Genomic DNA, 12,870 nt, shown 5'->3' with positions numbered 1-12,870 from the left:
TAGATATTTTTGAATCACACAATTAGTGCTTCCTTAGTATAACTTATCTGCACATGAAGCATTTGAAACTGGAAGCACTGATATTTCAAGGCAAGGAATTAGTTATATCTTAAAATAACCAATCTGTATTGGAAGCATAGAAATTTTGAAGCGCACAAGTAGTGCTACACTGGTACCTCAGTATAACTCATACGTGGCGCAAACATATAAATTTCAAATTAAAATCGGCTATGTGGATGCATCTTCCTCTGATGTACAAATCAATTTGATCCGAAGTAATTTGTTTGTCTTGTCAACTCATGCACATTGCATGATAGGTAAACACAAGAGTATCAATTTCTTGCAGTGTACAGAAATTCACTGTGAAATTGTAAAGAATCTACATAAATTGTATCCAAGGCAGTGGCGGGCAACATACATCATTTTCGTACCGTCAGGAAGCTGTTGTCATATGAGAAATGGATCCGACAACGAAGCAACGAGGAACGGCAACCTCTTACCGCGGCTGGTGAGCCTCTCCTCCGACAGGTTGTGGCATAGTTCACTTTCAATAAACTTATCCCGATTTGCATCGAATGCTATAAACTTTTAAATTAACCATAAGATGCAACGGGTTGTAATTCCTATATTTGTATAGAATCAGTGAGTAGTGTTTTAAGCAATGAATTAACCATAGGAAGCATAGTAGAAGCGCCAAAGTTTCACATATACCCATCTCAAAAATATCAGATATACGTGTAGGAATATAGGGATTTGTTTACCTTCTCCCAAATCGTGGTTGTTGAAGGGATCATCCGTCGAAGCATGCTACAGCCCATTGCTTCAGCCAGAGTGTAGGCTTGATGGCCTGGACGAACCACCTCTGGCACGTACTGCGCCGGCCGCCGGCGGTCAATGATGCACGCCGACGATTCCCCGGGACGGAGCTAGTATTTCTCGGCGCAGAAGTCTAACCAAGTGGAGGCGTAGGTCTTGGCTTGGCTGGGAGGGTGTGGCGCCATCTCGAGAGGAGGATCACGGTGCTGCGGCGGAGAGCACGGCGAGAAGGAGCAGATCAATCTGGGGAGCACGGCGATGAGGAGCATGGCTGTGATCTGACGGGCGGAATTTTGGGCATAACCTGCGCAGTGAAAAGGTTTTTTCAGGGAAATCAGGGAAAGGTGAGAAGAGAGCCAGCGTGGGCCGTTTGATGGAGGCGAGATGGACGGCCTCCGACCGGTCCGACGAATTGTTTCCCATCTGACTGCGATTAGTAGTGTTTACCAAGAAAGAAACCATCTCAGAAAGGAACAAAGAAAGAAACCGCTCTCCCCAATCCCCAATCTCTGCCGTGGAGGTCTTTCCCTAGGGGCCGCCGCCTTCCTCTTCCTCCAGAACGCCTGCAGCGCTTCACGTTCGAGCTCGCCGGCAAGAATTGCAGCAACGGGAGCAGCACACAGGGAGGAGGGGCAGTAGGGCACGCGCGGAAGGCGGGCCGCGGAACGGCATCGGGGCGGTTGAGGAGCCGGCGCTCTGCTGTGTCGGCGGGAAGCAGCGTGGGAGGACTTTCGAGCTCCCCAAAATCGTGGTGGCGATGGCGCCAACGGAGAGAAATCGGCAAAGGAGGCCATCGCGGTGCCGGCCAAACAGCATGTCTCTCTTCCACTTCCTCGGACAACGACGGCGACCAAACGTAGCGCCAGTAAGCCTATTTCCTTCTGATTTGATGTGATTTTGTTTACTTGGTCAAAGCAGCTCTCGGTATCTGAGGTGTGTCTTCTCTTTCTGTGTCCTGTCTTCCAATGACTCTGATCTCTACCTTACTTCTAAACTCAGCAAACAGTCTACTTTTAGTGTGTGTTTGGTTGAGCTTTTGAAACCAACTTTCAGGTTACCACCGTACAATCTGAACCAAACAGGTATTTTAGGCACCAGATTATCCATTTAATATGGGTTTCCTATGCTATTTAAGTTTCTCTCTAAATGTCGCCAGTATGCACAAATCGGTAAAAAAACGAAGAAATTAAGCTTTCCATTAATTGTCAGCAGTTTTTGTGAACTTATTTTTCTAGGCTGTGTCACCTTCTGTCTTGCTTATAGGCTACATGGTTCTGTCAAAAAAGTTCTGCAAAACTGAAATAACTTCTGTTTTTTGAGTCATCTCTTGGTTGCCAAATAGCTATCTGCTTTTTGAGTCGCTTTTTATGAAGCTTTTTTGTGTAAATTTGGTTGGGGCAACAGAAAATTACACAGAATTAATGTTTTGTTGTTTTCTATTAGCTCTGATCTCATGCCTTACTGCTAAACCGATCAAACAGTCTACTGTTAATATGAACTTTCTATGCTATTTAAGTTTCTGTGTAAATGTTGCCACTTGCCAGTATACACAAATCGGTAAAACAAAAATATAAGCTTTATGTGAATTGTAAGTAGTTTTTGTGAACTTATTATTCTAGACTGTATCACCTTCCGTCTTGCTGATATACAATACATGGATCTGCCAAAAAAGTTCTGCAAAATTGAAATAACACCTGCTTTTTGAGTAATCTGTTGTTGCCAAAGAGCTATCTGAACATATCAGAATTCCCTTCGTATTGCTTTGTACTTTCACATGTATATAAGGTGAGCAAGCCCATGGGTTTTCAAATATCATTGATGAGTTGCATAAAGAAAGAAGAGGTATTCACCTCAATTTATTTGCCGCACATACTCTGCTAGGTTATCTTTGGTCAAGCCATTAAGGGTTTTTTCCAGCCCTTTTTAGAGGGCATCTCTTCAGACCCTGTGTCAGGGTTTTCAATGTCTACATATTTTATTTCGAAATTTTTATTCTTTGCATCCAAACGAGATGTAAACAATACCTTAGGCAAAGCAAAGCTATCATCTGTAGATCAAGAATCTACTGGTTCAGCATTAACTTGTAATACTCATCTTGTAGTGCACCTGGGGGAGTAGCTCCTGTTGGACAGAAGTTACTCTTAAAAGATAACCAGGTTTCTTTACCATAGAGAACATTAGCAAGTCTACCTGATTCGACACAAAAAAAGCTTCATATGAAGAGACTACTCTGACATTTTTCTTCTTTCTTGGAATTTCAGATTACGATTGTTTTTATCACAGATGGTTGTGTTCCTCTTCTGGATTAAGGAAAGAAGAGGGAGAAGTTGATGCATCTCATCAAGCAATCATGCCTACATCAGGACCAAGTGAACTTCAAGGTATTTTTTGTAAGTTGGTCCCATCAACGATCGACCCTGTGAGTTGACTATACTAATTATTCTGAGCCGTAAACAGATTCTCATGCTGGACATCAAGAATTACATGAATGTTCAAATACTGATGCACATTGGGTTGTTTCTAATGAAGACAAATCACCACCTATGGTCAGCCAAGCACACAGTTTAGTGGCTGGGCTTAATTCTGTACCAACTAGGCAACCAGTGATATTATTCCTACTAGTGGTGATGAGTCAGTGCTTTGTTCGCTTTACCCAGGATGTATCAGCAGCTGTTACTTATCCGGGTTGTATCCACAGGGTTGTCCCCAAACATTAAAAAACACGAAATCATAACAGTTCTATTGAGGGTTGGAGTATGTATTAGTGAGATATTTGTTCTTCTGTGAGTTGTCCGTTAGAATATTTGATTTAACAATGGTAATTTCAGTGTAGTTTACTCCTTAGATATATACATACCATCATATTCTTGCATGTTACAATGTCCTATCTCCTGTATTCCCACTTCTTCAGCTTACAATCGCTCCACATGCGCCAATTCTCCATCTGGAATTTGGAAGTGTGCATTTTTGTTCCAAAAGTTTGGAAGCATCATTTCCTGACTTCCAATGCAGCACATCAATTAGTTTTATTGCCATCACAATCATGTTATAGGTTTGTATACAGTTATTCACGATTAGTGGGTCACTGATTACTACAATGCTCCTTTATTGTTGATTCTTCCATCCCGCTATTCTTTCTTTTTTTACCATGCCGTGCTCATGCATAGCTATTGTTTTTCTTTGTCTTGCAAACAAACGATGATTTCTGAGGTGAGCTACATTCTGATAAACTCATCAGGCTATGTCTATCTGTCATTCTGCATGTCGTAGGTTTTATTCCAAAAGTGAGTCTTTAGATATCATAAGTTTGGTCACAGAACAATGTCGTGTCATGCACCACAATATTACACGAAAGTGGACTATTATCACCCTTGACTGAACATATATAGGTACTATGGCATACCTAAGTGTCTGGTAATTTTATGGTCATTAGGGGCCATCCGTTGTAGTCACCGTGTCTTAGCTGCTTTATGATATCATTGTGAGCTGTTGTGATGTCTACTTAGTTGCACATGGCTTGCCAATGTGATCAGTGCATTGGATACTAGAGTTCAGACTTAGTGTTTATTGAATATTAAGTAGCACCTAACAATACCTAATCCTACCATGCAAATGATGTTGGAAGAAAATATCAGTATACGCCCTCCAGGAGAACCGATTCGCTATAGTGGTGCTAAATCTTTCATCTACAGTACACTTTCATACAAATGCATGGAGTAGAGAGATACGTTGGATGAATGTGCAGGCAGATTTCAAAATTGTACCATGAAATGATAATGAAATACTACCATTACGAAAATTTGCTTACTTCTAAGCATATGCGTTTGTATGTAGTTTGCTATGTTGCACTATCATCTACTCTGTGAACTTGGTACAATCTGTGCAATTTTATATGGAGCACATTGTGCTGAATGATCTACCTACTGTTTTGTTGCAAACCATTGGGCTACCTTACAAATATACAACAATCAATTATTTGAATCAAGTCTAATCAGATGTTGCCCTTCCAACATGCCACTCGATAGATCATCAAATATGTATTCAAAGGAAAAATGCACGTGCGAGGCGGCCAAAGCTGACCCATGGTGAGTTTCTCTTACGAATTTATTTCTGTGAGTTTATGAATTGATGTTTCTGTATGTTATTGAAAGGTTATGGTGTTCAGTTTCCTGTTGGTCTTTTCATTTTAACAAATCATTACCTGAAATGGTCAGATGCTATTAATAGATTATATCAACCAAGGCAGACCATCCATTATTTTTCTCTGTTCTCGCTAATTATAGTACATGAAACTAGAGTTCATAATACACATGTACATGAAACTAGAGTTCATAATACACATGTACATGAAACTAGAGTTCATAATACACATGTACTTCATGGTGAGCTGATTGGTAAAATTGTAGTACTATAGAACTATCTGCATTTACTTTCCCCTACTTTCCTGAACATAGTCTGTTGTTTTTGAAAATTAATGCACAGGTTCACAATGGATGGACAGTAGACCAGCTTAGGGGGAGCTAGCTGAAGATTTCGAGAAGTTTATGAGCTCTTATTTCATAGCTGGAGACTGGAACCATCTGTATTGGCAGATGAACTAGCAATTTAATTTGGCCAGTTTGTGCTTGGCATTCTTTTATTGTGGTTTAGCATGACATTAGAGGAACTATACTATTATTGTGAGTGGTATACATTTTTGAATGAGTAGTTATAACATTTTTATGATAATTACTCACGAGCTAGATAGATAATGTTCAAGTTCTATATGACTGCATGTATATATATTGGAGTAACTTTGCATAGTTGCAGTGTCCCGTTTGTTTGTGAGTGTGGTAGTTCTGCATGGCTGCGGCCCTCTCCTTGTGCTAAACGATTTCTCAATGTCAAGAGTAATTTCCTAATACTCGCCTCACAAGTACAACTTACAACAGATCATATATTCTTTTTCAACTCATAACTATTTTTCCATGTCAAGAGTAATTTTATAATACACTCATCGCAAGTACAACTTACCATGGAATATCCCTTTTTTTCTAACTTGCAGCTACCACCCAGGGAGCGGCGTGCCGCCGCGCCATTGTATGCTAGTTTCTTTTAAGGCCCTTTCTCATGCAATTATTTCCCGAGTCGGTCTCGTTGTTCCCAATCCTCCTGCATCCACCGTGGCTTCCGGACTCGGAAACCCGTTTGAAACTCTGCCCCAGATAATTACTCCCTACCGAGGCCATGGTTACTTCTAGTGTATTTTAGAAAATAAAATCTTGACTAGTCCTTAACTTCTTCCGGTTTCGAAAGGATAATTCCGGTTTGGAGTAGATTAACAATTGTACCTCATATTAGTAGTATATTTCTGAAGAAAAATATTTGAGAGGATGGCAGGAATTGGATGAACACCAAATCCCCTCTCGTCTCCGTGAGGTCTTGATTGCTTCTCTCGTATTTCGGGATTTGTTGTTCATCCAATCCTCTACATTTTCTCAACTACTCTTCCCCAAAAAAATATACTAGTATGAGATAGAGTTTTTAATCTAGGCAAAAAAGTGGTGATTTGAGGGGATATCTAGGTTGTCAAGTGGGATCCCACTAAATCCCATTTGTAGTGTATTTTGCATTTCCTAGTGTAAATTCTGACATAAAAAATTTGAACTAAAAAAGACAAAATACATTAAAAGTGAGATCCCACCGGAATCCCACCTTAACACCCTAGGGATATCATGAAATTATCCCTTCCAAACCAGGAGAAGTAAACGGACTATTTCAGATTTTCCAGAATCCGAGATAATCCTCTTCAATCACCTAAAATACACTAGAAGTAAACAAGATCTAAAGGTGAAAATACGAGAGAAATAAACAGGCCTGGGTATCTAAATCAGCCACACTTACTTTTACTGCTGACACTGAAGATCTTGCGCAAGGAGAATTATATTCTGATCTTCCTTTCTACGGAGGTACTGCCAACAGCCCCTCTGGTCCGCATCATATAGCAGCGACTCAAATCAAATACTCTATATGCCAGTTTCCACGTTTCCACATTTCACAACGAGACATTTAGGTACCAAAACGCCACCGGCAGAGGCAACTTTGCACTGCACGCACCATTAACATCGTCACTAAAAAACAATCAATTCAAACAGAGACGTTAGGTTCACCATAAGTTTTTTTTCTGGCACATCCCACAGGGATTAAATTAACAGGTACTCAATATCATCTAGTATATTATTCAGTTTCAGTCCATGAAACCGAGCTGACTAGTGCTTCAGCTCTGTGACACTAAAAGTCCAAAACAAATGGAGGATTACCGGGTACCATGTAGACCAGGACGCATCCCCAAGGTGTCTTGTCCAGTCCCTTTGACCTGGGTTTGTAGCATGCCCTTTGTTCATGTTTGTGCACAAAACTCTCTGCTCGCACTGATGACGATTCAGGGGCTAGTGACAGACTAAATTTGTTTACCTTCAGAACTGAGCACCAGCTGCGCCTAGCACGCAAAGGGCGTTCAAGCCTTGGCTCCACAGCTGTGCACCTCAGTTGTTACCCCATGCTGGTTCCGTTCGTAGTTTGTTCACCGTCAGAAAAGAAAGGGTATTTTCAACTTTATGTCACAACACTCAGATAAGATCTCAAGTTTGTCGTAATGATGGACTGGCACATTATTCAAATACATTACATTAAGATCATCCATAGGGTTTCAAGCTTACACCATCATGCTAATTAAGAGTTTACAGCCAGAAGAGAGCATAGCACTAGGACAGAGATATCCAGAACATAGGCTGGGTTGATCATCATACTAATTAATAACTCAAGTAGCACGGTAACATATCACTAGGATAAATATGAGCAGTGTCCAGGCTGGGTTGTTCACAAAGATTCAGCATAAGTTAAGAGGTGCAGCATATGATAATCTCCAACCCAACATACCTAACCCTGTTGGAATGATCACACAACTTCAGGAGGGAAGAACCACGTCGGACGCCACTGGCCAACAAGACGTGGCGGTACTTCTGTAGACCCTGACATCAATGGCGTGAATGTGCCATTCCTAATATCATACACACCAGAGTCACGGAGAGGGTTTGCAGAATACTTCGGCCTGGGATAGTCACACATGAAGTAGATGCAGTCCTCCTGGTATTCACTGCATTCTCTAGCAGGCAGGGACTTAGAGCTATGTTGGCCAAGAAAGAGTGCATGTCCCCCCAAGTCGCTGGCCCTTCTCCATCGACAAGGTTTTGTGAGCAAATCTGCCTCAAAGACCTGAAATGCAACAGTACGTTCATGTTCGAAGAAATCATCGTTTGTTGAACGGGCCATAGAGTGAAACCACCGTTTCACCATCAACAGTCTACTGCCACATTCAACTAGATACTCCCTTATCATATACCCCTTCTCACTCGACAATGATTGAGGTATTCCATCTAAATCACCCAGAGAGTCAATTATACGCTCCATGGATGAAATACCGATCTCGTCAAATCCAATAATGAAAAGTCCGAACCCCAACACGTACAGCTTTCCATCAAAGAATGCAACATCCCCAAGGTGCCGTACTGGATGCTTATCATCTCTGAATGAGTCAAAGGCAATCGGTGGTTGGCTAATACAAAGTGTACCACAGTTGCCTCCATCCATGATCATAGCAGCAACAAGCGAACAGGGTGATGAGTCCAGGGGCGATGGCACCACCAACTTATAGAAAATTGGATTAAATTCATAGTCAGGATCATAAAAATTCTTACGCTTCCATACTCTGGCTAGATTAGGAAGCTCCAAAGTGGTCTTGGAGAAAGGATTCATCAATGAGCACGCCTCATCATTGTGCATGAGAAATAGCCAGTTGTCAATGGAGCCTTGGCAACACGTGCCTTCTGGTACAGATATGCGGTGAATTTCACCGCTTGGAATGCTGAGGAAGGTACCATCAGGGAGGGTGAGCCACGGGAATGGGAGGGGAAGGGACTGAAACATACTATTAGAGCGCCATGGGTGACAGACTGCCCTAAGACGGACCCGATCAGCCAGGGAGGGGAGGCGCCTGAGGATCAGGCCTAAGAGTTCCGGCTGAAGATCTGACCAAGGTCGAGACTCTGCAGTCTCCATCGTGCAAGCCTGTAAGACGAGACATAGATTCATAGTTACAAATATAGAGCTAGCAAAACATATGCTTCTTGTATTATTCCAAGACAAAAGGCCACCAGCTAAAGAAAAGTGATGATTTCAGACAACAAGCAAAATATAAAGATGTAGCGGAAACCGTCCATGCACCAGACATAAATAAAGTAGTAAACCTACATCTATAATACCCATAAAGTTCATCCCACTAAGGTTCATTTAATGTTCGCAAGCTAAAACCTGGTGCAACCACATTGCCCCAATTGTTTTTACATGTCAGATTTTAAATGTAAGGCCATTAGTTATCCATCCTACCGCATGCCCTCTCCTCTTCTTATGCAGTGCAAAGCTAAGAAAAGGAAAATACTGAAGTGTTTTGCTCCGGTTGTTCTACCTTAACTTCATAAATTCAACTCCCCGCCTACCGCATGCGAACGTTCAATTAATGGTTGCTGTGCTGGGTTAAATATCCTCTCAGCTCCCCCTTGTGAACCATCGTCTTATCTTAATATTCTGCAGTATCATCTTCATTTGTTCTCCATATGACCAGATCCTCTAGCAGTGGTGAGGTTTCTAATAGATTTCTTCTCTTCCAATGAGTGGATCTCTGGTGAACCTCCCATATTCCAAACGGATAATATAATCAGAGCAACCTGTAATTTTTTACATCGGTTTGCTCCTGTTTGCTTCTCTGTCAAATCTTTTATTTTCGATTTCAGCGACCGGACGAGCTTAGGCCTTCATGGTACTTGGTCCTCAAATCACGCAAGCGAAGCACTCGGCGCCTCATCGTCGCTCATGTCCAAGCCTCATCCCCATGACCCCATCCCTTCATTCTTCTCAACTAGTCAAATGGCTGATAGCACCTAACGGCACCACTGGGCGTCTCCCTCTGTATTAATTTGGTGTTCTTAATTTTCTTTGTATGAAGATCCATGGCCTCAGCGTCCATGGTGGTAGAGTGCAGAATATGATACCTCGTGTTAGGTCCCCTACCACCTGTTCGATAGAATGTCCCAAACTTAAAGGTGAGAAAAATCTCAATTGTTCTGATCATAACATTGCACAGTTCATCATCTCCATTAATACTTGGAAACTAGCGTATCTCAGTACATCTAAAGCATCTTTATATAGAAACTAGCATACCTCATTTACATACACGCACTAAAGCATGCTAGATACCAAACATGGAGCTTTGTGTCTACTTATGGTATAATGTCATATGATGCATCACATCTTTTTTTCGTACTACTAGAACAAGGCTACTAACTTAAACTTTTCATCTTTTCAGATTACATATTCTTCTCAGATCATGGTTTCTCTCTCCCAACTGGGTAATAGTACCACTTTTAGTGGACTTGGGATTTTCTTATTAGTTAGCTGAAGTAGTACTTCAACCAAAATGATGCTATTTTGCGGTAGGTTTTATCAGCAGGCCTTGCCCTCATTTAATATATGCTACTTAAGTTGAGCGTTTTCACATATCTATTGACTATTGCTTCATATCAAATACTTATATTTTCTTCCTTTTCTTGAATTATGTAATGTCTGATAATTTACCTTGGTATTTTCTTCCTATTTTTTTAGTTACTTGGTAGTATGCCATATATATATCCAGATGACATGAATAATTTTTCTTGCAAAGATTTTATATTATGAATATTTGACTTCAAACTTGGATCATTACTGAATTTGGTGAGCATGCAAAACGCAAAAAGCGACTGTGTTTCCATTGCTAGTCTCAAGAATATTAGTCATGTCAAATAAACCTTGCTGGAATATTAGTCTGAAGAATTCATCGTCATGTCAAATAAACCAAAATCCGCAGCAACATGCAAAGTATTATCTATCTTCATTTAATATTTCAAACTGCACATGCATAGTGTGTCCAGCTCATCAGCTAGCCCTATCATCTGCATGACCTGCACGAACGAGTTTATTTTTTACTCGCAAAGTGCATTCAACCTGATTCATGTTTTTTTACATATCTGACAATCATCTTTCATTCCAGCGGAAACGTGTGGGGTATCAACTAGTATATCATACGACCGAACATTTTTTAAGATAATTAGGTGCATGACTAAAATAGAAAAGAGGACCCTTTATGTGATGTCCTCTAACTAGAAACACCCACAGAAGCAGCGTAAAGAGCTGCGAAAGAATTGTGCTTAATTTCTCATGTGCAATGCCCCAACACTAATGACCTAGTCACTGCACAGTTTCCATTTTTTTTACAAAAGGGCCAAGGAGATTCAATTAAGTAAAACATGTATAATCCCTCAAAAAAAGTAAAAATGTATAAAATAAGTGTCATCTTATTCAAGTACGGGCCAAAACAATGGTGGCTACGCATCAGAGTAAAGTCTGTTACTGTATATTTGTTGTTTTTTTTACATCAGGTAATAATTAACTCCATTACCGAGCTTAAATCAGTAATAGGTATTCCAAATCAGTGATAGGTGTGCATCAGGATGTATCAAGCGCAGATCCACTAAAAAAGGAAACAAATTTGGTTAGATAAAGCCTGCAGTCGGCAGAATAGGTGCCATTTTTTCCCCTTTCAAGAACATGGTGAAACGAGGAGAGGTCCGCATCAGAGCCAAATATATTCCTAAACATTGGCAGTTCACGCCTGGTAAAAACGGCATGACCAAGCACAGATGATAGATCTACTACAATTAAACAATATTGTACATTGATCCGCCCAACCAAATGAACTACTCCGTACTAGAAATGATAAGCACATAGAGGAGAGCTTACTCTCGAATTCGTCCTAGTGGCCTGGTCGACGATATGTGAGGGGGGCGCGGAACCGAGTCGGTGGCCGGTAGCGGAAGGGGATGGTCTCCGGTCGCTTGGGAGGTTCACATCGGGGAGGAGCTAGGGTATGCGACCTGGTCGTGCTGGGAGGAAGGGGAGGCGAGCTGGGGATTTGATTTTGCGCTCCCAGTGTTGCTGATTTTAGCACTGTAGAATTTGAAGTGTTTTATCAGTTTTTGGTTGTTGAATTGTGTTTTGCCATACTTATGTGACAATGTTTTACATTACATGGTAAAGATAGCTACCCTAATAATAAATAAAATTTACAAAGAGGAGTAGTCAAAAATAAAGATCATTATCCACCATAATGCACTAGCCCAGTGTTTGTCGTGTCATCTACTCTACTTCCTCCCGGTGACGGGCGTATCTAGGGAAGCCCCCAATCGGCAGAATCGACGACGTCTTCCCCACGACCGGGCGAGCTTTGTCGTGAACCTATCGTATCCTATGACCATCTCCATCCTCGCCGAGCACAAGAGCGTCATCAGGGTGAGCTCCTTCTCCTTTCGGAGCTCTCCTCCGACCCCCTCTATCTATGGTTCGTCGCCGCGCCATAAACCTTTGTTTGCCACCGTCGGATGTCGTCGTTAGCGTCGCTCCGGTACTACTAGCTAGGACACTACACTATTAGGTTTTATGCATTGCTCTGCGTTGACGCGCGCATATGTGCTTCCTCGAGGGCTCTCCATCACCGTGTCCCTGCTCAATCGGTGGCGGCGTTGGTAGATTACCAGGCCGAGGCGGTGGCCGAGTGCATAGTATAGGGGTTCTTTGCAAAATAAATGTACATCCAGAATCAATGTTGTCTAGTAGACGGACTCCAGTACTCGCCACATCAGCAAATACAACGCTCTACATTGTGCAGTGATCATCGATGGGCCTCCCAGCCGTATTTGGTGATCATAGAATGTGTATTCATGTGTACGGTGATGGAGGCGGGTAAGGGTGTCGAGTTCGGTGCCCCTAATGTATTTTTCTCAGAAAGAAAACTAAGGAGAGTAGTGCTCATTTTTTTTATTTTTCGATAAAGGACGTTTTATTAATCTGTCTCTTTTCTGTGTATTATGTTTGCCCAACACTTTGATTATTCATGTAATTTTCTTAAGTCACTACCCTGATTTTTTT

General features: G+C 41.5%; 1 protein-coding gene and 1 long non-coding RNA gene across 2 annotated transcripts; one reads left to right on the top strand and one right to left on the bottom strand.

The window, feature by feature from the left end:
• The first annotated feature begins 1,299 nt into the window (after positions 1-1,299).
• LOC124685052 lies at positions 1,300-5,776 on the top strand. Its single transcript, XR_006997261.1, has 3 exons — positions 1,300-3,197; positions 3,274-4,901; positions 5,299-5,776. It is a non-coding gene; the product is annotated as an uncharacterized LOC124685052 (long non-coding RNA).
• A 1,690-nt stretch (positions 5,777-7,466) lies between these two features.
• On the bottom strand, positions 7,467-11,854 carry LOC124685051. Its single transcript, XM_047219338.1, has 2 exons — positions 11,686-11,854; positions 7,467-8,922 (listed from the first exon to the last, which is right to left on the bottom strand). Exon 2 carries the CDS (start codon positions 8,911-8,913, stop codon positions 7,753-7,755), a length of 1,161 nt encoding a protein of 386 aa, XP_047075294.1. The 5' UTR covers positions 8,914-8,922; positions 11,686-11,854; the 3' UTR covers positions 7,467-7,752.
• Positions 11,855-12,870: the final 1,016 nt, after the last annotated feature.

The sequence above is a fragment of the Lolium rigidum genome, chromosome 1 (assembly GCF_022539505.1).
Source record: "Lolium rigidum isolate FL_2022 chromosome 1, APGP_CSIRO_Lrig_0.1, whole genome shotgun sequence".
NCBI classification, from domain to species: Eukaryota; Viridiplantae; Streptophyta; class Magnoliopsida; order Poales; family Poaceae; genus Lolium; species Lolium rigidum.
This window is presented reverse-complemented; position numbering and strand designations above follow the sequence as displayed.

What these genes read in the sequence shown, in the direction of transcription:
- LOC124685051 (XM_047219338.1), bottom strand. Translation starts at nt 8,913, where the DNA reads ATGGAGACTGCAGAGTCTCGACCTTGGTCAGATCTTCAGCCGGAACTC.